This window comes from Cornus florida, unplaced genomic scaffold (assembly GCF_030987335.1).
Source record: "Cornus florida cultivar Cherokee Brave unplaced genomic scaffold, ASM3098733v1 CherokeeBrave_3.0.0_Hap2_Chr01, whole genome shotgun sequence".
Lineage (NCBI taxonomy): Eukaryota > Viridiplantae > Streptophyta > Magnoliopsida > Cornales > Cornaceae > Cornus > Cornus florida.
The window spans coordinates 3,566,714-3,592,906 of record NW_026775571.1 but is presented as its reverse complement, the minus strand read 5'-3'; the positions used below and the strand labels follow the sequence as shown (position 1 = coordinate 3,592,906).

At 34.6% G+C, this 26,193-nt stretch overlaps 2 protein-coding genes and 1 long non-coding RNA gene across 3 annotated transcripts; 1 reads left to right on the top strand and 2 right to left on the bottom strand.

The window, feature by feature from the left end:
• Window positions 1-55: 55 nt before the first annotated feature.
• On the bottom strand, window positions 56-16,396 carry LOC132280980 (novel plant SNARE 13). Its single transcript, XM_059782748.1, has 11 exons — window positions 16,281-16,396; window positions 16,028-16,160; window positions 6,222-6,314; window positions 5,583-5,676; window positions 4,582-4,619; window positions 3,937-4,034; window positions 3,046-3,125; window positions 2,918-2,974; window positions 2,734-2,826; window positions 2,570-2,644; window positions 56-495 (listed from the first exon to the last, which is right to left on the bottom strand). Exons 2-11 carry the CDS (start codon window positions 16,105-16,107, stop codon window positions 388-390), a joined length of 816 nt encoding a protein of 271 aa, XP_059638731.1. The 5' UTR covers window positions 16,108-16,160; window positions 16,281-16,396; the 3' UTR covers window positions 56-387.
• Window positions 16,397-23,122: 6,726 nt separating this feature from the next.
• Window positions 23,123-24,416, bottom strand: LOC132280899 (uncharacterized). The gene has a single exon (XM_059782678.1). The coding sequence runs from the start codon at window positions 24,365-24,367 to the stop codon at window positions 23,330-23,332; it is 1,038 nt and encodes a 345-aa protein (XP_059638661.1). The 5' UTR covers window positions 24,368-24,416; the 3' UTR covers window positions 23,123-23,329.
• A 174-nt stretch (window positions 24,417-24,590) lies between these two features.
• LOC132280850 (uncharacterized) lies at window positions 24,591-25,674 on the top strand. The gene is made up of 2 exons (XR_009471705.1): window positions 24,591-24,821; window positions 24,975-25,674. It is a non-coding gene; the product is annotated as an uncharacterized LOC132280850 (long non-coding RNA).
• The last annotated feature ends 519 nt before the right edge of the window (window positions 25,675-26,193 follow it).

Below are 26,193 nucleotides of genomic sequence, written 5' to 3'. Positions count from 1 at the left end.
TTTGCTGTGAATTTACGAAGTAATTTCACACACACACACACATACTTCATTGTGATTTAACGAGGACAAGTATATGGGATTTCATTGCAGAGTTTATCAACAGATTATTTCTTCTAACACTACAACAGTCTTGGAAGGTTTACAGAAAGACCATAGCATTCAAAACAATGCAAAGGTAATCAGTGTAAAAAACCAAACCTCACAAACGATTTATACAAAGAAAACCATAAACATCATATGCACATGTCAGCCAAGAATATATTAAAATAAAAACCAACAGATTGCCGCAAATATCATTACTCCGGCTCCAATCTTCCTTCTTGTTTCTTCCCACAACGCCAATCAAAATAATGGACCAGAATAGCTACTCCCTCACTGGAGATGAATTTACTCAAAATGTTCCCGAGGCCTGAGATACAACAGTCTCCGTGCGGCGGGAGCCGGAGGAGCCAATCCAGGTATGTCCCTGATGCTTTTATTGTTGGGATTCACAATCTAAAAAGAGTCATGGTTAGAATAGAGATTGAGCAGATCAACTGCAGGCATTGAAGCGATACTAATAAAGTATACATGAAATATACGTGTGAAGGTGCAAACCAAGAACATGGTACATCTCTTCGTTATAGTTACTGTCTCGGGGTATATATGGCACATGTAATAATTCGCATACTTGACCATGTCAAAAAGGCAATTAACACTTGTATCCACAAGCACCATGCACTTAATAAATGCACTGTCGAACCAAATCTCATAAATTCGTAAATGCTAATCAATATTATTATTCTCAAACAGTTGAATATTTCCCTCGCATAATTTAGAATAGGGAAAAATACAAGGACCTCCCAAGGTTAAATACAATGACCTCCCAAGGTTTGCCCTAATTACACACGAATGAAACTTGGGAAATAATTTGCAATGACCTCCCTTGTATCCGATTGAGTCTTATGGACGTCACTTTTTAGGGTAATTTTACCCATTTACCCTGATTATTTTATTGTTAAAAAATGGGAAAACATATGGATATGTGAAATTACCAGTTTGCCCATGTATTAAAAAAATTCCCCTTCCTCGCTCGCTCTCTCCAATTTGCTCAACTCCACCGGCGGCATACCACCACAAGCACCGTCATCAACTCTCTCACTCTCATCTCTTTTCTTCTTCAATTTCTGTCTCATCACTTTCTCTGTCGTCAAGCTCTCTCTCTCTCTCTCTCTCCCCCCGCTTTTCCCTCTCTACCAAAAGTCCAAAATCCTATAATCTCTCTCCAATTCAAATCCAGCAAACCTCATTGAAACTGATACTTTTTTTCTATTTTATTTTAAATACAGAGCAGATTTTTCTTCGCATTCAAACTTCATCAATGTCTGCCAAAAGTTGTAAATTTGAATTCGAAGCAATGGATACTTTGTAATCCAGTAATTATCGTTCGTTCTCTTAATTGACGAAGGCAAGGCCATTAGCATATAGCAAAACAACTTCATCGCATAAAAAATATGGTGTCAGACCCAGCAGAACAAAATTTTGTTATCTGCATCTCCCTGTCTCTCTCTCTAACAAATTCATCTTCCAACAATCAAATTTCCCATTAGACACATCCACAAAACAGTCATTCCATTGCTTTCACCTCACAAACCATCTTCCAACAACAAAATTCCACATTTCCCAACCACCCCATCAAATACACATCCAAGCACCCCCATAAAACAACTTTCCATCCCTAGATGTGAATGCAATGAGACATCCTTATGTTGAAGATCCCCTTCAAACAATGCTTTGATCTTGCAATCCACATAAGCCAAATACAAAATCCCTTGCTTGCAACCAACCCATTAATCGCGCAGTCATGAGCTTTAATCAATTCCAACCAACCCTTTGCCTGCCATATATAGGAAAGAGTCTAAAGCATCACAGAGTGAAAAGGCTGTGTATATTGTATCATATACATACAGAGAGAGGGAGAGAGAAGTGCTTATCGAAAGAGCTACCTAACTGACATGAAGGAAGAAAGCAACACCATCAAGAACGACAGAAGAAAGAAAATATGGAGTTGATCTGGTGGTGATGGAAATGGGTGCGGTTTTGGGTTTGAGAGAGGGTTGAGGGAGAGAAATGGGGTTACTTATGTGAAATGTTAATCTACAAATTTAATAAAATCCCAGCTAAGTGTTTATTTGCCTATAAAGGAAAGACTCTCGTAATTTCATAACATTTTAGGGATAATAGCGTCTTTTCATCTTAGTTGATGGGCATTTTGGTCACCACGTCCGCAATCAATTATATTGACGGTACTGATGGAATTTTGGACGGAACATGGTGCAACTTTTGCACAAACTTTCATCCGTGTGTAATTAGGCAGACCTCAGGAGAAGTCATTGTATTTTACCCTTTAGAATATGCTTTTAAATTATAAAATTAAAATGCTTTGTAATTTCACATTTTAAGGGTCTACCCACAAAAATAAAACGTTTTGAAATCTAAAACATAAACCCTAAAAAAATAATAAATAATAATAAAATAAATAAAATAAAAAGAATAAATAACATGGCAATGAATGTATAAGAGAAAATACCTTCACAATAATTATGGCTACTACACCGCAGACAATAAGAAAAAGAAAAAGCATGATGCATTTATCTGTAGCCACCTAAAAAAAAATATGGGAATTAGTTTGAAAAAAAAAAAAAAAAAACTATTAAATAAAATTGCAGTTCTGGGTAAATAACCAAAACCAACCTGCCTACCGATCTCCTTCACAAGCTGGGATGCCTTCTTAATAGAGAACTGAATTGTATCCAGCTCATTAACAATACGACCCATTTGTTCAGTCTGCACAAATTTAAGAATTGAATGATAAACATAGATTAGACCTCCCCCAGCAAAAACAACAAAACAAAAATGATTGATAATGCATACTCACTTGGCCTTTCAAAGTAACAGCAGTTTGGGTTCCCACTTCAACTGTTTGTTCAACAACCTATGCATCAATCTGAAGTTTAGAACACAAGCAATGCAATGTGCAAAGACAGTTTAAAGTTAAGCGTTCACCTGTTTGGAGCGTTCAATAGCCTGATCAGTCTCATCCATCGTCTTCGTACCAGCATTTATAAGCTCCTGATTTGACATTGCTACAGTTGCAAAAATGAAAAATGGGAACTGTGGCTCAGCAAATCTTTTTTTAACTAAAAAAAAATCACTACTTTGACAAAGAAAGGACATGACCTAAAATAATATCAAATACAATTGGAGAAAAAAAAATAATAAACTTAAAAGTTCAACGAAATTATGGAAAATAAACATAAAGATAGCCTTAAAAAATCCAAAATTGTCTTTTAAAAAAGACAAAGAGTCAAGGACATGTATGAAACAAACACAGTAAAAGATTTGTAAAAATGAATACCAAAAATCTCAGAAGTAATTGAAGAAGCAAATACATGTCCGCCAAGTTCTTTTCTACAAATCATTTTAAAAAAAACAAAAAAGTCGACTATCCACGACAATGATAGAATGTCTGAATCGAACATGGAAGTTAGATAGAAGTAGAACATTGAGCCAGCCTAAAATTGGGCATAACATTTTAGAAAGAAAATAAAATAAATAAATAAAAAGTTTATGAAATTGCATTTGACTTTATAATCCTGCAATCTACCCGTCTAATACGAGTTCAATATTATTGTACAGCTAATGAATTTTCAATAGCAAATAAACTGAAACACATGCTATAGTTCCAAAAATGGTAAAAAAGTGATGTTGAGATTTAAAATGGGGCTGATATTTGCCAAAATGCAGGAAACTGATGCACGTATAAGATTCACAGGACAATCATTAACAGAAAATATGGTCGTCATTGCAACATTTTAGTAGCATCTGCTTCCAAATAACTGATCATATTCAGCAAATTAAATCGGCTAATAGACATGAAAAGATATCTGATGTCACCTGATGCAACTTGAACATTTTCGTCAGCTGTAGGGTCACTAACACCTGCTCCTGTATCAAAGAGTTCAACCCTCTTATTGCCAAGGCTGCTCATATACCTGCAACGCCACCAAACAAAATAAGAAAAAGAATTTATTTGGATATGCCGAGGCACATAGAAACCCAGAAAAATCAAGGGAGCACGGAGTGGATAGATATGAAGTCAGCGATCCAACTGCTTCCATAATTATTTTTCTTATAATCTTATTGGTCAACGTGTGGGTGGAGGGGTAGGTGTTTACGTTCTTTTGCTCTGCATTTCTTAACACGTACTGGTCTTATTACAATAAATCTCTATCTCGCTGCACTAATAATTCTCGAAATAAAAATGTCATCATTGGCAAGCAGCAAATTTATGCAGAAAAACTATATCATTCATACATGTTCAAGACTCAAATGATTAATTGATAAACAAGAACAACAAATTCCATACATCTTTATTCCCCCATCCTTAATGTAATAGGACCAAATTGAAACAGCAATCCTGACTTGAGCTCTAGACTTCATGACTCAATCTATTATTGTTCTAAAAAAACAATCGAACTCCAGACAGGAAAAAACATTGAACTTGATATCCGTAAGAACAAAATAGATGGAAAAACTTACGTTTTTCTCAAGGCCACATATGAGTTCAGCTCTTTGATCTGCACAAGTAAAGCAGTTCAACAAAAGAGAAGCTGTGTAACAGATACCGAATAAAATTTCATACAAGCAGTACTCTGTGTGTGTGTGTGTGTGTAAAAAAACAGAGAAGTCCTCTGTAATGATAGACCATTACAATCCAAAAAAAAAAATTCACTTTATTTTGGTATCAATAGCCACTAATCTGAACCTTAAACAGAAGAGATTTCTTTTAAATAGCGAAGGTCCGAAGGACCAAATTATACCTCAAGGAATCAAATTCACCCAATTAAAGTAATGAAACCAAATTGGAAATTGGATGAGCAAAATCTTTTAAAATATAATACTTAAGAAGGATTATTAAAGTCACCAAGACTCTGAACCACCTGCTTTAGTGTATGGGACCATTAAACTTGTTAACTTCAAATAAATATCAGAGTCAAAGACACATGATATGCCCATGGAATGCAATGAAAGTGATGAAGCAGATAATGTGAAGTGCAGCAATTAAGAAGTTGCTTCTATTTGTAATGTGTTACCTAATGTTTAGTTTTCTTTTTAACAAATCTATGTTTAATCAACAATATGTTATTATTTATAGTTATAATCTTGAATTTTCGTTAAAAAAAATTATCAAATGATGCATTTGGTCTGAATTCCAGTTTGAGCAACCAAAAAAACCCACATTTTATTTCAAGATCAGCGGCAATCGGGGATAATTGACACATTACATATTTTACATCTTAAAGAAAAATCTGAAATATTGAATCTCAGTACAAAAAGAATGGAAACAGGAAGACATTAAATGATTCGAACTTGAAATGACCCGAAAGGAAACAAGATCTAAAACTTTCTGGTATCTTTCTTGGTAAAAACATATGCAACACATTTATTTGCAGGTGCTCACGTAAGCGTGTGTTAACAGTCCATTTCCACGCTCATTTGTTAAATAACTTAGCAAACTAAAGGGTCTCAAAAAAATTTACCATGGATTGCTTCTCGTCGTTGAGTTGCTTATTAACCTCAGGAGGATTTCTGACCTCTTCATCTTTAATTTCTCGATCAAACTCCTTGATTAGCCTGTTTTAATAATTTACATGTAAGACTTCACTGAATGATTCTAAAAATCTCCTAAAAGAAATGCCGAAAACTGCTATCAAAGAGAATATTTATCGGAACATTTCTAGTCAACTACTGACTCTTCAATTCCTCATTAATAATATTTAAATCCCAACATGAGGTAACGTGCAAGGAACCCAATAGAAACTGCAAGGCCATTTGCTTCAATACAATTAAGGGTGCTAAAACTCGGTCATTCTAAATTGCGAAGACCTTTTTGTGTGCCAAAGCCCAAGTAGCCATTTTTTAATATAAACCAGGTTTTGTAAAAAGTCATTGTCACCTGCTGAAATAGTTGATCTTCAAATATAGGACTCAAGTAGGAATTTTAAGGAGTGGAGAGTTTAATGCATTAATTTCCAATTTCTCTGTCATTTTCCTTCTAATGGGACCAGAACTTTTGTTCGGACAGAAAAAGAATATAACATATATTAACGTACTTTGACCTTCTATGACCTGAGAATCATAAAAGAGGAACTAGAAAAATGAAAAGTGGGCATGCCTACCTTTTACACTCCCTCATCTTCCCTGTAAGATCCTCCAGCTGTTTACTTTGTCTATTGGAATCTTTAATTTTATCCAGCTTCTGAAAGCCATTCCTGAATACAAATATATAAAGTTCATCATCATAAAAGGTTTAGCCTGGCAATGCATCTAATAATCAGTTAAAAAATTGGGGGGGGGGTGTGGAAGAATGTGTAGGCACTAGGAGCAAAAAAGCAAAGGAAAAAAAAAAAAAAAGCGAGTAGTAATTGCTAAAAATAAATAAAAAGTTGCTAATATTCAAGCAACCCTGTCGCATTAGAACTATATTCTGTCAATACATAAAACTGGTCACAGGACAATGGGAGAAAAATGTAATCCAGAAAAATTCTTAATCAGTGCAAATTTTGCTAAAAGCAAATGTCTGTCTGTCATTTCAAACTTCCAGAGACCAAAGAAAACAAGAAGTTAAATCAGTCAACTTCCACTGACTTCAGCAACCAAAACATCTCTGCTAGGTGCAAATTTGCTGATAACCAAACCTTTTGCCAAATCTAAGAAAATATTGAAACTACAATTAAACCAGGGAACTCTGTCCAATAATATGTGAATGTTTGGCAGGAGAAAAAAGTTGAAAAATATTGGCATCGATACATTGGTTAATCACAGACATGCCATAACAAAACAAGGTATGGTAAATCATGGCTATCATATATGCTAACAAATGCATAATCAAATCAATGCTAATATGGTCAGTCATTTCATAAATCGTGGCTATCATACATGCTAAAAGTAGAAGACGAAAATGTGACAAAAATGAATTCATAAAAGAACCTTATCAGCAAGCAAAGTCCAAAATGACAGTTCTACATGCAGGATGCCTCCTTTTTTAAGACCCTACATAGCACATATACGAACAAAGGACACCGACACACATACAATACAATACAGATAAAACTAACACATCCAATCCTACAAAATAAGGATACTAACACCACGTTGATACAGCAAAATATAAATATAAAATTTTATTTAAATACAGCTATTATACAAGACTACTATAGAGTTTTGATTAATATTCTAACTTATGTACTAAGAATTTCACAACATGGAAATGAAGCAATGAAAATATCAATTTTTTTTTTTTACATATACTAACTCCCCTATTATATTTTTGTCATCATAATTATATTCTCTTTTAAAATGAAAAAAGTGTTTGTTGCATGATTGACTTGTAAATGGCACGGCTATAATGCCAATTTTTCCAAACAGAAAAAGGATTGGACATTTTGGGGTGCATTCATCTTGTTTCCAAAATTCCCAAACATAGCTCCTTCTATGATGTGCTTCTGCTACATAAGGCTTGTGTCGGGAAGTGTCTTGGATGAGTAGGCCAAGTGTAGAAAATAATGGAACGTTTTAAATTTATATACACATCCATAAGGTACCGAACATATGTTTGTGCTTCTTTTTTCTTTTTTTTTTGATAAGTAAACATATGTTTGTGCTTCTTAGGACCATTTAATCGAAGTCTATTTCTTTAGTCAATACTTGCATAAAGAATACGTTGTAGTCAGTCCTTGCCAACCTAGTTGTACAATTCTCTTTTATATATTTTTCTAGTAATGTCATTGTCACTTGCTTTATTATGATCAAAACAAGTAGGGGAAGAAAGAATTGTACCTCAGCATCAGACCCAAAGGTGAAGGGCATGAATCCTATACAATCTTTCAAATTGCCTATCTTGTGACAATCATCCCACATCAATATACAAGAATTTATTTCATGTGATCGTCACACCATGTGACAGCATATGAGATTTCACCATTCATGGATCTCAAACAAGGCCCATGAAAAAATCACAATGGCAACGATCACATGGATACATTTCTCCATGATAATATAGAAGTTATACATAGAAAAGAAGAAAACAATTAGATTATCGTAATATTGGTGGGAGAACTATGTGGTTTCTAGTAGCCCGAGTTTTTCCCTTGCAGGTAAATTACGACGGCTAAAAGAGGACCTCAAAAAATGGAACATGGATGATTTCGGGAACTTGGAATGGAGGAAGAATCGTGCTTTTGATGAGATTGCTAATATTGACAAAAAGGAAGGGGAGGGTAGCATTAATGAGGGTTTCGTACAGAGAATGGTGGAGTGTTAGGCGGAGAATGCTTTATTAGAGGAAATTTCGTGGAGACAGAAATCCAGGGCTTTGTGGCTTAAGGAGGGGGACATAAACATGAAATTTTTTCATCGGTTGGCAAATGCTCACAGGAAGGGTAATCATATCGGAAGAATCACGATGGATGGGGAGTTTCTCTCCAAGGAGGAGGATATTTGTAGAGGGGTTACCTCTTACTTTCAGAACTTGTTCGCGAAGACAGGGACGTGGCAACCTTTGCTTGGTGGTTTGCATTTAGATTCTATCTCTATCTTCGATGGTGTCAATTTAGAAAGGCCTTTTTCTGAGGAGGAAGTGCTAAGGGATTTGAAGAGCTCCAATGAGGATAAAGCCCCAGGTTCAGATGGTTTCTCGATGAGATTTCTTCTTGAAAGCTGGGAGGTGGTGAAGGGGGAGGTCATGGGCACTTTCTTTGCTTTTCACTCACGGGACACTTTGAGAAAAGTTTGAATGCAACGTTTATTGCTCTTATTCCAAAGAAGGGGGAGTGTTTGACGTCAAGGATTTTAGACCTATCAACTTCGTGGGAAGAATTTATAAATTGATTGCTAAGGTCCTAGCATCGAGATTGAGGGGAGTCTTGGATAATGTCATCTCGGATTCTCAAAATGCTTTTGTTGGAGGACGTCAAACACTCGATTATGTCCTTATTGCTAGTAAGTGTGTAGATTCCAAACTCAGTTGTGGGGTTCCAGGTGTTCTATGCAAATTGGATATCGAGAAAGCCTATGATCATGTTAGTTGGAGCTTTCTTATCTACCTCTTGGAGAGGATGGGGTTTGGTGAGGGGTGGAGGAAATGGATTGTGTTAGCATATATGCTAGCCACGATTTATGGAATGACTTACCATAATAGCAGAGATTTGATTATGCATATGTTAGTATATATGATAGCCATGATTTATGGAATGACTTACCATATTAGTAGAGATTTGATTATCTAATAGAATATGCCATCGAATATATTTTAAAATATGCTATGATTTAATTTAGATTTGATTTAGTTTCCTTTCTTGTAATATGAGCATGTGCTCTTTTTATCTATAAATACTAGAACTGTGAATGAGTGATTCATCTCATTCAAGCCTTTACACAATTCTTTCCTCCTTTTTATATTTCTACTTGGTATCAGAGCCATATCAGAGCTAGGGTGGTCCGACTGCAATGAGGGCATTGTGAGTTCGGCACCACCCATTCGGGAATGGTCTAATGGTCATCCGAGAGGCGTCAGGTAGGCAAGGCAGTCCGACCTCAATGAGGGTGTTGCGAGTTTGGCACTACCCATTCAGAAACGGTCTAAGGAGACATAGTTGTTTCTTTTTTATGGCCTGAGGAGACATTATTGATTCTTTCATCTACATTGTTTAAACATATGTATGAAGGGGAATGGTTTGATTCTTCCATCTACATGTTTTAAACATGTGAAGGGAAATGGTCTGAGGAGACATTATTGGTTGTTTATGGTCTGAGCAGACATGATTGGTTGTTTATGGTCTGAGTAGACATTGTTAATTGTTTATGATCTGAGGAGACATTTTTGATTTGTTGATCGGCACTTCATTTGAGAGAAAATCATTGCTAGTCAGATTTTCACTCTACAACTTGTAGATTCTTACAAAGGGTGTCAGCAAAATTGTGTTTGAGAATGCATTATCCAAGTTGGGCGTTTCAAGAGGGAGTGTTAGCATATATGATAGCCACGATTTATGAAATGACTTACCATAATAGCAGAGATTTGATTATGCTATAGACTATGTCATAGAATATGCTTTAGAATATGCTGTGATTTGATTTAGATTTGATTTAGTTTCCTTTCTTGTAATATGAGCATGTGTTCTTTTTATCTATAAATACTAGAGCTGGGAATGAGTGATTCATCTCATTTAAGCCTTTACACAATTCTCTCCTTTTTATATTTCTACTGATTGATTTTGTATCTCTAGTGCTCGATTCTCAATCCTTGTGAATGGAGGACCAACAAGATTTTTTGGTAGCTCGAGAGGGTTATGATAAGGGACCCGTTATCTCCTTTCTTTTCCTTATTGTGAAGGAGGCTTTCAGCAGAATGATGTCAAAGGAAGTTGATTTAGGTTTGTTGAGAGGTTTCAGGGTTGGTAGGGATGTTGCTAGTCGGCTAGAGATCTCCCATTTGATGTTTACGGATGACACCTTGGTTTTTTGTGATGCGGATGTGTCTCAGATGAGATATTTGAGACGTGTTCTGATTTGGTTTCAAGTCGTTTCTGGGTTGAAAGTTAATGTGGGCAAAAGTGTCTTAGTACCGGTGGGAGAGGTTCCGGATATCTCTACTTTGGCTCTTGTTTTAGGTTGCAACAGTGGTTCATTACCCATTTCTTATTTGGGTCTACCTCTTGGAGCTTCATCCAGGAGTGTGGGTAGTTGGGATCCAGTGGTGTAAAGGTTTTAGAAACAGCTTGCTGGGTGGAAGAAACAGTGCCTCTCCAAAGGGGGGAGGGTTATTCTTTTGAAGAGTACTTTGTCGAGTCTTCCTACGTACTTTCTTTCAGTCTTCCCGATTCCCTCTTCAATGGCTAAAAGGATCGAGAGGTTGCAGAGGAATTTTCTGTGGGGTGGTAAAGGGGAGGAGTTCAAGTATCATTTAGTACAGTGGGAGAGGATTTGCACTCCAATTCAGCAAGGTGGGTTGGGAATCAGAAGATTAGTGCCTTTTAATAAGGCCTTATTGGGTAAATGGCTTTGGAGATTTGGGATAGAGAAAAACAGACTATGGAGGAGGGTGATTGTGAGCAGACATGGGGAGACGAGAGAAGGGTGGCACACCCCCGATGTTAGATTGCCATATAGGGTTGGGGTTTGGAAACACATTCAGAAGATGTGGGGCGAATTCTCTAAGCACATCAGATTTCATGTCAGAGATGGCAGGAGGATACGTTTTTGGGATGACATATGGTGCGGGGAGCATTCCCTTGCTAGCACTTTCCCTAGACTCTTTAGGATTGCTTCTGATAGACATGCCATAATGGTCGACTGCTATCGCCTTGATAGTGGGATGTACGCTTCTTGAAGTTGTTTCAGGATTACAAGATGGAGGATGCTATGAACTTTTTGGATATGTTATATCACCAAGAGATGGTTGAGGAGACTTCCGACATATGTGTTTGGGCTCCATCTTCACTTGGGCATTTTGTTGTTCGGTCATTTTATCATTGTTTTGCAGATGCTCCTGGACTGTCCTTTCCATAGTGGGTCGTTTAGCGAACAAAAGCGCCTCTCAAAGTAGCATTTTTTGCATGGACATCCGTACTAGGAAAGATCTTGACTAAAGACAACCTTCAGAGAAGAAGACAGATCGCGGTGAATTGGTGTTTTATGTGCAAAAATGGCAAGGAAGCGATTGATCATCTTCTTTCACATTGTTCAGTGGCCCGAGATTGTTGGCTTTTGTTTGTGGGTTTGTTTAGGGTTCGTTGGGTTATGCCACGGTCTACCAGAGGCTGGATTGAGGCCTGGAGATGATGCATAGTGGGGGCCCAAGCTCGTGACTCTTGGAGCGTTATTCGTTTGTGTATATGGTGGTGTCTATGGCTTGAAAGAAATAGGAGATCGTTTGAAGGAAAGGAAAATCATGTTGGGTCGTTGAAATTCTCCATCCTTAGCACCCTTTATTGTTGGGCTCTAGGAAGAAATTGTAAATTGTTGGATAAGCTTATAGAGTTTTTGGATTTGTTGAGGGTTTAGAGGCCATATTTGGCCTTGTGTTGTTTTTTGAGGGATGTGTTCCCCTTTTGAACGCTTTTATTGAAACTTTTACTTATCAAAAAAAATTGCTTGCCTCTGGTGAAATGAAAATGCTCCACATACCATTAACCAGCATGAAATGATTGACATAAACTCCACCAGTTACTTTAATATGTTTCTTCAGCTAAACCAATATTGTTTCAAAAAATGCCATCCAAAGCTTGTGGTAAAGCCTCTCGGATGTAATTCCAAGGCCTTGGTTTCAAGTACCCAAAGCGTACATACCATCTCACATATTTGTGTTGCTTTAAACCAAGAGGATAAGGAAGTCTTACATTTGATCCATAAAACTTGACGCCTACAAATGTGCATCCACTGATTCATAATTTATGTAACTTGCCATTGTCAATATGAGCAGCAGACACACCATGCTGCATCATGATATAGATGGGTGGCCGCCACTTAACCAAAAACAGCAACAAAGGTGAAGTTGGACGAGCACTGCATTCTAATGAAAGATATTAGCATCTCTATGTTGTATATGATTTGGATGATATTCCACGTGATTGTCTGAAACATGTAATGGTTGAGAAAATGACAGCTCTTCAGCAAAATGATACACTGGAGTTAATTCCTCAACAGTTGGTTGTCGATGGGTGTATGCCATCAGATATCATTCTGATGGTACAATTGACGTTCTAAATCTCACTTGGTAGCTAAAGGATATCCTAAGACATTTGGGGTTAATTGTTTTGAAACTTTTTCTCCTCCTACTCGCCTTACTTCTATTCGTATTCTTTTATCGGTTACAGCTATTCAAAATTGGTCTCTCTACCAGCTAGATATTACAAAACCCTTCCTACATGGAGATCTTCAATAAAAGTATACATGTAGCAACAACCTAGATTTGTTGCTTTTAGTGGGGGGGCGGGGGGTCACAGCCAGTGTGTCGGTTAAAGAAAGCTATATCAAGGTTAAAACAGTCTCCAAGGGCATGGTTTGACAAATTTAGTTTATGGTTAGTAAATATGGATTAACCAAAACTACATCAAATCACTATGTATTTGTGAAACATTGTAAAAGTATTATCACCATCCTAACAGTTTATGCAGACAACATTGTTGTGACAGGGAACGATAAAAATGGTAATGATGACCTAAAACAATTTTTTAGCAAGCATTTTTATATGAAAGACTTGGGTTGGTTGAGATACTTTTTGGGAATCAAGGTTTCAAATCTCTAAGGAAGTATGTATGTGATTTGTTAAGTGAGACAGGAATGTTAGGAGCAAAATTGAGTGAGCTTCCATGAATTCAAGTATATAGTCTAGATGAAGAAAATCTTCTTGATGATCCAAGAAGATATCAAAGACTTATCAAAAAACTAATATAGTTGGTTGTGACGAAGCTAGTGTTATCAAAGGACCAAGATGCACTAAGGAGCTAGAGGTCCTTAGGTGCAAGGCGCATAATTGAGTGAATAAAGGTGCACCTACAGACACAACAGGTGCAAGTGTTACATCTATATGATCCTGGAGCCTAGGTGCGCCTTTGACAAAACCTTTGTTGTAGGGTAAGTCGAATTATGCAACAACCCAAACTACCTCATTTGGGTGTTGTATGTCGTATTTTAAGATACCTGAAAGGATAACCTAGTAAAGGCTTCTCTCTAATCCTCAATCAACATGAATATTGTTAGGTTCAAATATGTGATTGGGCAGGAAGCCAAACAGATAATCTATATCTACGAATTGCACATTTGTGGGAGACAATTTGGTATGATGAAGAAATAAGAAGCAAAATGTCATGGCTAGATCGAGTGCAGACGCAGAGTATAGAGCAATGGCTAATACAACTTGCAAAATGATGTGGGTAGATATCTCTTTCATAAGAGATATGTCTTTCCAGTGAAAGCCTACGAGAATGATTTGTGATAATCAAGCTACTATGTACATTGCTAGTAATCCGGTGTTTCATGATAGGACTAAAAATATAAAAGTAGATTGTCACTTTGCGAGAGACTTAGTATGAGCAGAAAGATAGTAAATACTTATGTGAGATTCATATACCCACCCGAACATGTGCACAAGTACATGCAATATAGACCTTATATCATATGAGATATTTGGAATTTGAATATTCATGAGCTTATAGTTGAATAATTATATTACATGTGTAGAGTAATTGATTCTAAATATTGATAATAATATACTTATCAAAAAAACATATTTATGATAATATGATATATTTTTTAAAAACTATATCTTGTAGGCTCCTATTTTGCACATTTACATGGTATTTGATTTTCTTGAATACATAAGCAATGAAATGATGTGTTAGATTTGATTTAGCAAACCCTCTTAATTGATATGCCAAAATTTCATTAGATTTTTTAGTGGATTGTGTTGCACATTTTAAAATGTAATAGGGCTTTATTTTGGCTTGGTTCCTTGTATATCTCTTGGGATGCATTCCCCTTTTGAATGCTTTCTAATACATTTTATTTATAAAAAAAAAAAAAAAGATTATCTCTCTTCACTTATTATAATTTTTTATAAGTATCTATCTTCACTTGTTATTATTAATATTATTTTTATAGATAAAACACACATTCATCCAAATTGTCCCAACAGTTTCTTTGGAATGTGGTGAGGAAGCCCACTCGAACAAAATCCCGACGGTGATTTTCCTAATCTTTTTGCTTTCTCAACTAATTATTTAAAACCCATAATAGATAAGTTCAACTACCCAAAAGAGACATCAATTTGTATTTGTTTAAGGCATATCTAGATATTCAAAAAATCCCAGGCTCAACAAGCTCATTCATGGTATCTTATTCATGCACAATTCTAACATACATGCCATTTTAACTATTAAAGTATTTTGATACCTTAGCATGGCTTGAGCCTTTAATAACTATGCATCCATTATAAATTTCAAAGATAAAAATAATAACGAGGTTCCAAGCATTCTAGATTTCAAGCATTGTTATCCTTGTTTTTAAAAAGCTCCTGGCAACATCCATACTTCTTTCAGGCTTGCAAAATATTTTAATGCTAATTAATGTCAAATGACAATCCAACAGCATCAATCAAAAATTTCTAGTAGTGATGTGATGATGTGCTATTTCTTAGTACAGATATCATGTAGAAGTTAGCCAGGAAAGGATAATAACAGTTAGTGTTTATTGAATAACTACATTGGATTCAAAGAAAGTAACTACTGTCAACCATAAGCATGCCATTGAGGAAGACAGAAAATGGGTTTTCCAGTATAAAGGTGGCTCTGCCTCAGTGAAAATCAAAATTTTAGAAACTTCTAAGAGCTTGATTGATAAGAGTGTGACAAACAAGTCCAATCTACATGAGGTATATAAAAATGGATTAAATATGTGCAAAAAATTATCTCACATTAGACTTTCACCTGTTAAAACTCCCATGAAAACACTGGTCAAATTAACTATAAACTTCACACGTTTCATATATTTAGTACCAAGAACAATTTAGATGTCCACTGGATTCTGAGTAAGTGCCAATTTAAGAAAAAGACGTACTAACTTAAACAAATATACAGGAGAAACCAGCCGAATATACTATCTACAATTAACATACTTTCGTTGCTAAGAAACTGAGAAAAGGAAAAATAGAGTAGGGTCCAAAAATTGAAAATTTGAACCCAGATATGCCAAATAATGTAGAAGTCTTACTAAATATTTTCATTTCCTCGTTGCCTATCTAAGATTAAAATTATGACTTTCTCTTACATTACCTAACATGTGCACAATAATATCAGATCGCAAAATTTACATTGACAATAATCATATGGTAATTCCCTTCTGAACACATAGTTCTTCAAATGTAACACACATACATATATATATAGACATGTGTATATAGAGAGAGAGTGGGAAAAAAAAAACATACGCGAGAGCTCGGAAATTGTCACGAATTTCTCCGTGGATCTGCTCCAACTGAGGGGTCATCTGCAAGTCCGTATTCGCCATTCTGTCTCTCGTCGCCGGTCAGAAACAAAATCCCCACCGGCTACTCCAATTCCCTAAAAAGAAAACCCTACTCGATCACCAACTCCACAAAATCTTCAACAATGTGTGTAATTGTGTCAATTTGAATTTGAAAAGAAAAAAAAACAGAGAGAGAAAAAGAAGGAATTTCAGACGTTTTAGGGTTCTTAGAACGAAAGAGAAAAGCGTGGAAGAGTGAGAGAGGAGAGAGAATCGTTGTTTTTTTTTGTTGGTAAATAAAGAATAAAAAAATGATTATGATACAGGCAGCCCTGTCTGTGTTATTACTTTGATATAACACTTTTTAAAAAATATAATAGTTTTGTAATTTTCTTATGATTCAGAATGAATAAAATATAAATAATAAATTTATGAAAAAATATAAAAAGTCTGTCGTGGCTTTGTCTAATGTGAGCCTTGCAACCACTAATACCTAATTCCATGTTTGGCAATATCTCGCGCTAATAACAGTTATCCTCCTTATTATTGGGCTTTTTTTTTTTTTTTTTTTTTTTTTTTTATCCTGAATACCTAAAGACTTTACAGAAAATTTTACTTATGTGTTCGGCCATGAATTATAAAATATTTTAAGAGCTCAGATATTATTATCGTTTAAACAAAAAACTTGTAAAAAATTATTTTTGTTTGAATTAAGATGTATAAAATTATACCATAATAGATGATCACAAAAGTGATGATACTAAGAATTAGAGATTTTTAGACAAAAAATATTGAATGTATCAAGAGAGCTGCAAATTTAAAAAATTATATATTGTTAAGAATTGCAAATAAAAAAATTGGCTCAAGTCAAAGTTATTTTATATTTGTTTGACTTGTAAATAAATAAAGTTTGTCAATAGGTTTTTCTTGTGATGAGTTTTTAACTAAACAAGCCAAACAAATAGAGCTGTCCAGTAGCTAGCAAATGAAAAATTATCTCCCAATTGTGTTCTTATAACTTAGTAAAGTACGAGACAAAACTTATATTTGAGTAGATCATAAGATTTTAATTGTCGATTATTCTGCCGAATATAACGTGATTGGGAATGGGTTAAAGAGAAATAAATATTTACGGGGAATTTTTTTAAGCGTTCTAATAGAATCCAACTACGTTGTATTCGGAGAACGAGTTGATAATTAATGTCGGAAGACTTATCATTTTTCTTTCTATTAATATGTAATTCTGAGTAGGTCATCCTTGTTGGTGTAGTCCAATTATAAATGCACAAATAGTTCAATTACAAAATCAGAAAAATAATAAAATAGTTTACATATTCACATGTGAGTAGACCATTCCTATTTATATGGTTTAGTCATCCATATTGATGCGGGTCAATTATAAATGCATAAATAATATGTAACTATAAAATTAGAAAAGTGATAAATAAAAATAATAATCTTTTTATTTATTATTTTTTTAATTTTATAAATGTAAATTATGTATGCATTTTGATAATTGGATCACATCGACAACAAGAACAAGTAGGTATGAGTCCTAAAAGTATTGTACAATAGAAAAATAATTTTTACCTTCGATCCAATGAAAACCCCCAATATGGATGGGTGGTGAGAGAAGACGAGATGATATATTGACGAGAAATAATGTTTGGATTGTAAAATAATGATGGGAACCTGGGATTGGGTTGATGAGGTGTAATGCGCTGTCGACCACAGTGGACATGCTAGCAATTTCTTGGCGCGTTTGCTTTACACCCATTGATTTTCATTTAATTTTAATGTGTTTTTTTAGACTTCAACTCTTATCCATTAACTTGGGAAAATCAAATAAATAAAATTTGATAGATTGTACTTTAAAAAGTTTTCTTTTAATTCTCTCCCAATATAAATTGATTTAGATTTTCTAAGTTAAATATTTTTTTTTGCAAATGTCTCGATAGCCTAGTGGTTAATGCTTCCGGTAGATTATGGGAATGTCAGGCTAAAAAAAAAAAAGGTTAAATATCTTTTAAATTATCCCAAATTAACGCACGACATTTAAAAGTTATCTATTACTTGTGTTAAAATCTGTTTTGAAAGTAAAGAAATTTTACTAAAATTTAAAAATCGTACTGTTTTAAAATAAGAAAAATTCACAATATTTAACTTAAGAATCTAGTCCTAAAAACTAATAATTTCAGTTAAATGTATTTTATGATCTCGCTTCTTTAACGCCTACAAAATAACTTTTACTTTGTATTTTTTGTTTCCAATATTATATTGTAACGAAACAAAAACTGTGTTTGGCATGTTTGTTGTGATTTGAATAGTATCGAAATGTTTCCAAAATAGAAGCCAAAACCGGAAGTGCCAAATTGATGCTTTGGTTCTCTAAGTTGCTTCCGCACTATACCAAAATACTCGAGAAAAAATAAATAAAATAACTCTAAAATGACATTTTTTTATTAGCCATTTTGTTTTTTAAACTTGTAACATTTTTTATTTTACCAAACATGTTTTTATAGTTTTACTTCAAAAAATCTTGCAACAAATACATATACCAAACATCCTTCCGAATAGTATTGAAAATCCTTTCTGTTTCAATTTCTAGTTAAGGCAAATGCACAAAGCAATTGTGGGTTTCTAAACAGGCCTTTGGTGATCACTCTTTTTCCAGAAAAAAAATAAGTATGAACACACTTTTTACTTCAGTGCAGAATATTTTAATATATTACAAAGAAATATCATCATTAACTTCTTTGGTGATGGGATTATCTATTGGCTAGACACAATTGGTAAAATTGATAAAATTATAATTATTAATGAGAAAAAAAGATAAAGTTATAAGTAATTCAACTAGTCAATTAGCAATAATAATAATAATAATATATTTCAAGATAAAAAGTGTTACATGTTATATTAGTAGATGTACGTGATAATTCACTAAACTATTGAGCCAATTACATTCATGCCAAATAATGTAAACACAAAAAATTACTCAATTAATTTATAAATGTTATATATAATTCAATTAGTCAATTCTTTCACATCATTAATGCGCCTTGCAATATTTCAACTAATGTCAATCCACATCTTTGATAGAACTAGTTACATTATTAATTTGTCAAAGTTGATCTTCAAAGCAATGACTTTGTGTAATGATATGCCTGAAAATCTTAATTTATGCTCTTCATGAAGCATAATAATTTACAACCTAATCACCCACTTTGTATATAATATCAAAATCAATCGCTTTCTATAATACCATCAAAATGTTGGTCTTTATTTGTTCGTAAAGCATGATTTACAATTTCATCAATTGCTTTGTGGGATAATATCAAAAGCCGAGTCTAACTCAAACCACCTTCTACTTTCTAATGTAAGAAACTATCATCAGAACATGGCCTTCGTTTGGTAAGAAGGAAGGAACAAGGGTAGTGGGTGAAAGAAAAATAAGAAGAAAGAAATAGATGTTTTTTTGATTTGATAGAAATAAGACAAGAAGATAAGAGAAAAAATGATGGATGGATGGATCATCTTTATTCGTTTACAAATTTTCATCCCTTCAAATATAGAGGGAAGACACGAAGGAAGAAAGGCAAGACTCCTATAAATATTTTTAAATTATAAAATTTTCCTTATAATTAGCTCTTAGGACTAGTTTGGTGTGGTGGAATGAATTGGAATTGAATGAGAATAGAGGTGGGAATGGTCATTTATTTTGTTTAAAAGTGAAATGATTTTGATAAAATGGGCATTCTCTAACAAAAGTGGGGAATGATGATTCCAACTTTAAAATTAACACCAAACACGAGGATGAAAAAAAAAACCATTCCATTCCACTTTCTTTTATTCTATTTCACCACACCAAACTAGCCCTAAGGGAATGACACAATATCGTCCCTACGGACATTTCATTCATCTCTTATTTTCTCTCTTCCATCCAATTTTCTTCTTTCCTCGTAACTAAATAACCTTTTGAGTCCCTATTTTTGGGTGGTATTTAGGGGATTAAAATTAAGTAATGAACTTTACAATTTAATGTCACTAAGATACCAAAAAAAACAAAAACTTTATAAAATCATGCCTCAAAAGTAAAAGAAAAATGAAAAACAAAAAGAGACCCCAAAATCAGGGGACTAAAATGAGGGTGATTTAGGGTATTTTGAATTGTAAGGAAAGAAAAATGCTAGTGTTGTTGTTGGTAGAAAGTGTAAAAGTGCAAGGAAGTTACCAACACTCTCTGCCTACACCTACTTTGCCTCCACTTTTCTAAAAAGAGAAACCATAATTATATTGGTGATGTTTTAATTTAGTATGTGGTATAAAAAGATCGATTTGCATTTAAGGTACGAAAAGGCGCGTACCAAAACTACCATATAATGAAGTGATAAAAAATAATTTTTAAATAAAAATTATATAATTGATTAATATAGAACACCTAATAAAAATCAGCTACCGTGATTATCTTAAATTTTTTACTCAATTCTCTTTTTAGTGTGAATCCTTCCAACTCCAGCACCATTATTTTTATAACCTGATTATTCTAAAATTTCATCTCATACCGGATTCTTTCGATCTCTTTTTTTTTTTTCTTTTTATATTAAAATAATAGAAAAACAAACTCTTTCCATAAATTCTTTTATAAGACAATATTAATTTTCTCAAAATGGTATGCTTATTGGAATGCTTCTATAAGACAATATTAATTTCTACAAAATCTAGAACGGAATTTTCATTTGAAGTTTTAAATATTAACAAAAATCAATGACTGAAGAACCTAAATTTTTATTTTATTAATTTATTTGTGTTTTCTTTCTTAGTTATTGTTTCCCTAAATTTTCAATTGTTACTTTCTTTGAGACTTAATTTTATTTTCTTTTCCATAAATAAAGAGAGTTATTTTTGTTAATTTATTTTTGGAGAATTTTGTTTTAGAAAGCATCTTATATTTTGGTTTTAAATGACTTACTTTTACTTTGTCTCACAACTCATTTTAAAAAAGTTAAATCTAATAGGAGAAATAGTTTATATAGAAACTATTGAAAAAAGAAAATTCATGTGGCCCGTAGGGGTATTAATGTGTCCTACATATATGTAGGGCAAATACATTGAATTAGACATTTTTAGTTTTTAATGATTATTGAATATTAAAATTGATTACAGAAATTTCTTCTCCTCCCTCGTTCTTCTAACTGTCCTACCCCCTCCAGCATCAAGTTATGTATCAGAAATAACCTTCCAGCGTCAATGAGACTTAAGAGGATGATGATACAAATCTCATGTTTGCTATATTTAACAAAGCTTCCTTTCATTCTCAAACCCACATTGGTATGCTCACTAGTTCTAGATTTTACTATTTCACTGAGCAATGAGCAATGAGCAATGAGCAATGAGCAATGAGTAAGACCCCTAGGTTTCAACTGAAGGAGCAAAAGCCAACATAAGTTATCCATAACCTAACTCTCAAGTACTCTCACACGAAGAGCTCCTACTCATAACAAAAACCTCCTCCCACAGAAGGTTTTTACCGGTTTCTCTTCTCTCCAGCACTCTACGACTGATCATCTTGCTGCAACACAACTCCTATCATCCTCCTTCAGTTATGCAGACAAAAGCCATTTACGTACGTATAAGGAATTCCCAACATCAAGATGCCAGACAGAACCCATTCAAGCAAAAAAAATAAATAAATAATTACTTTTGGCCATTAAAACATCACAAATAGAGAATTCCAGTGAAATGGCACACAAATTAGCAAACAATCTAACGTGCATGCAGCATACCAAGTTGTCTCATAACTCAACCATGTCATTCAGTCTAGAGTAAACAGAATCCATCACATAGCTCCCAAACCCAGAAGACGATAACAGTTATAAAAGAAAAGCAAAACCAACAGCGCATATAAAAGCAAGAGTTAAAGGAGCTTAGTAACATGGATAATCACCATTCTAGTCAGATGATCCGAGGAACTAAGTAACAGCCATTTAACACCTCCGACCAAATATTCTTTCACAGAAAATAGGGCATTTGACAAGAAACAGCCAATATTACAGAAATAAATTTGTGTTCCAGAATATTTCCATTTGGAATGCCACATTAACTGTTCGATATTCTGAAACTTAATCACAATCACATGCTTTAGAGGGGGAAAAATTGTTTGCTTATCTCCAAGTAGCAAGATATAGCAAGTCAACCAACTAGCAACAATAATTTATAATCCTCACAAACCCTTATAACTGGAACATTGGGTACAATATATATATATATATATATATATATATATATATATATAATCCTACAGAGGAATAAAGAAAATAGGTAAGATTAGTAAAAAACAAGTTCAAAGGTTAGGTTTAGAGTACAACCTTTGCGTTTATCTTGTCAGAACGCGAGAAGATTATATTTTCACTCTAGTACATGTTTTTCTCAATGACATGTCTATAGTCTTTTCAAACCCTAACAAGAATCATAACAGTAAATATTTCAAAGTGGCAAACTGTTAACTGCAAGAAATATTACACAGTCAAGCACATTTCAGATGACATTAATTATTTGAAAATTAATGCATCACATCCCAAAGTTGTTTACACCCATTCAAGATCTATTATTCATGCATTATCCACAAAGTTCATGATTAATTTGGAAAGACATCAATAATAATTTGTTTAGTGTGCTCCGTACAAAACTTGGGGACAGTAGCATGAAATGTTGCAACTATAATTATACCACTGTTAAAGTCTTCATCGGGCAATTACCTAATAAAATCAAAATCTTATAAGGTAATCTCAACAGAATCACTCCCTTTAAAATGAAACAAACAACAAAAGAAACACAACAGACATATAAGCAAATTAAGTATACCAGCACATGAAAAAGATGATTTTACTGAAAAATGACGTCATTTATTCAGGAAAAAAAAAATGATGTTATTTGTGTTCTTAGTCACATAATTGCAAACTTACCATTTGGGGTAAAAATATACATATATATATATATATATATATATATATAGATATATTTTTTTTGAATCCCCTAAAGTTATTGAATGGATGGAAAAAGAGTATAAAGAAAATAGAATTGACTACATAAAGTACACTCGGATGAACATCACTAAAGTTGAAAGCTTGACTACACACTAATCTATTACAAAACATTTCTACACGATTGAACAGAGAATACAATGAGGAGTAACTACTCACAAATTCACAGAAGCTTCCTTCTCATATCCCGTAGTTGCACTTGCAGCAGTGAAACTCCTTAATTGCTACAATGATTGCTTCGAATCCGATGTTGAGTGTTCTACATCAGGATGAGCTGAATGTACCCCATTGCTTTCCTTAGCTCCTTCTTCTACTCTATGAATCTGTCCACCCACATGTACACCACTTTTAGGAGGCTCTGAAACAATGCCATCTTTCTGAAACCTATCAGCCCCAATTTGATCTTCAACCCGTTTTGGCGGCGAAACAGAACTATCAAATTCCAATTTCACCTTCGGCTGCTCTGCAGTTGATCTCGAATCCATTTTCCCTCTCTCCTCCTTCGTCGCCAGATACGCCACTGGCTCCAGGGATTCTCTCGCTCTCTTCCTCGCCACCGCAGCTTCCCTACTCCTCTTCTCGGCTTCAACTCTGGCAACGGACGCTGCATTATTCATTGACTTCAATGAAATTGTTGCAGCAGCCAGTAATTGCTTCGCCGAATCCTTATCGATAGCTCTGCCACTCTCTGTTCTAACAGATTCTCCATCATTGGTATTGCCTTCAGTCTTGATCTTGGATGAGCTGAGGTTGAAGAAAGTGTAGTTAGGGTTTGCACAGGGAGGGCATTGGTAGGCACGGGAGACGCCGTCGGAGGTAGAGGTGGAGGCGGAGGTGGAGGTGGAGGAGGCGGAGCAGGAGAGGTGCGTGATGGAAGGGCAATTGAGGCACATGAGACGCTGGCGAGGAGGAGGAGGTTCGTCGTAGACCTCGAAGCAGATAGGACAGAAGGAGCCGGAGTGGTTCTTGAGAACGCAGGCGGTGCAGAGACGACGGTAGATGCCTCTGTGGCGGATGTGGAAGAGGAACACCGGCTCTTCGCAGCCACAACCACCGCATTCGGACTGGTGGTTTCGCTTCATCGGAGTTGCATCTAACCAATAATTCTTGAGTTCCGACGAACAGCCAATTTCAGAAATTAGGGTTTGTTCTTCGAGATAAAGGGTTTCGATTTTCAAAATCAATTTAAAGGTTTCTTGGGCAAAGGGAATTTTAGGGTTTGAACAGGTTGGGGGTAAAAGAGAGTAACAATAAAAAAACATGGAGAAATACACACGCACACGGGAGGTGTGCGACTGTAGAATGCAATGACATAAATGGATAAAAGGTCGCGTGCAAAAAAAAACCACCCCTTATATTTACCTCTAACATATTTAAAACCAAATTTGACTAAACTATTCTTAGTCAACAATTTTATAAAATATATAAAAATATAAATATTTGCAAAAAGACTAAAAAGAACAATCAACAATAATCTCTTTGTTTTGGACACCCATTTACAATACACCACATTCCATCATTTCACAAACACTAGCCCATCGCCCATCATCCGTCTCGTGTTCTTGAGAGAAAGAGACCACAAACCCTAAAGAGGGGCGCCTTCCGCTTGAATTCATCAGTGACTGCGATTCGAGTTCAGTAGGTCCAAAAAGAGAGGCGCCTCGCGTTCTTGAGACTGCGATTCCGGACTTCCAGCTGTAATCCAACTTCTCTCTGGTATGTTCTCTCTCCTCTTCTTCTCCGGCGATTTACGGCTATTTTTTTCCCCTCTCATCTTCTTCTTTACAGCTTCTTTAGAGCACCGATTATTAGGTCATAGGTGAATTATCTTCGTCGTTATACTCATATTTACTTTTTAATTATTATTAGGGCTCTCTTTCTCTGGTGTGCGATTGTGATTCCAGACTTCCAACTGCAATCCAACTTCTCTCTAGTAGATTTTTTTTCTGTGATGATTATTATTATTTTTTTTCTGGATCATGTGATTTTTTTCAGTAAATGTTGCTTTTATTTGAATTTTTTTTTAAAAAAAACATATAGAAATTTGGAAGTGTGGATGGGAAATTTATATCTATAGTTTATGTGATGAAAGTTATGTTGTTTTTATTTGAATTTTTTTTTTAAAAAAAAACATATAGAAATTTGGAAGTGTGGATGGGAAATTTATATCTATAGTTTATGTGATGAAAGTTATGTCTCTGCTATGTAGTGCATTTGTGAGTGCTGCCACAGTTTCTCTTGTATTTTTTCCTCCTTTTTTTTTTTTTATCAATATACATATATTTATCCTTGCCAAAAAATTTAAAATAAAATAATGTCAAAAATAAAATTTGTTTATTTTTTCTATTCTTTCCAATACTCCACCTAAACAAAACTAATATGGATAGTGGCTTCTCTTTAGTAATTGACATACATCATTATAATCTCTCCAAAAAAAATTTATGGGCTTGTCTAGTTCGATTTTTTAAGTCTTAGTTTTCAAGAAATTGAAAATTAGAAAACATTACAAAAAATTGTTTCATAGACAATTTTCTAAGAACAATTAAAAAAAAAAAAAAAAAAAAAAAAACCGCAATTGGACCAAACATGCCCTAATTTCTTTGTTGTTGTACTTGACCAACAACTTGCAAAAGCATGACCCTCATGTGACGGCCCAAGTTTTGTAAACCCGGTGCGTTAGTGATGACCAAAAGATGACTCGATAATGGATCCGAAATGCAGAAGCGAAAGGTAAAACAACGGTCTCTAGAGATACAATGCGTCTCTAAGACACCAATGTGACCCTCAATGAGGTCACGGAAGCCAAAGGAAACAAATGCAGAAGTGTCGTTTCAAAAACGGACAAAAAGAACCTAGGGGCAAAATGGTCATTTTGTAAAAAGTGGATTCAAGTGCTATCGAGCACACCGCTGGAAGGATAATAAAAAATTAATCATAATGGACTCAAGAATTTCATCATTCAGAGTCCGGACGAATGAGAAAGATCAAAAACAAAAATGATGTCGTAGCGGCCCGACAAGGATAACCAACTACTGCTGCAATTGAGAGTAAAAACGGGCATCTAAACGGACTTTTTTGGAAAAACTCA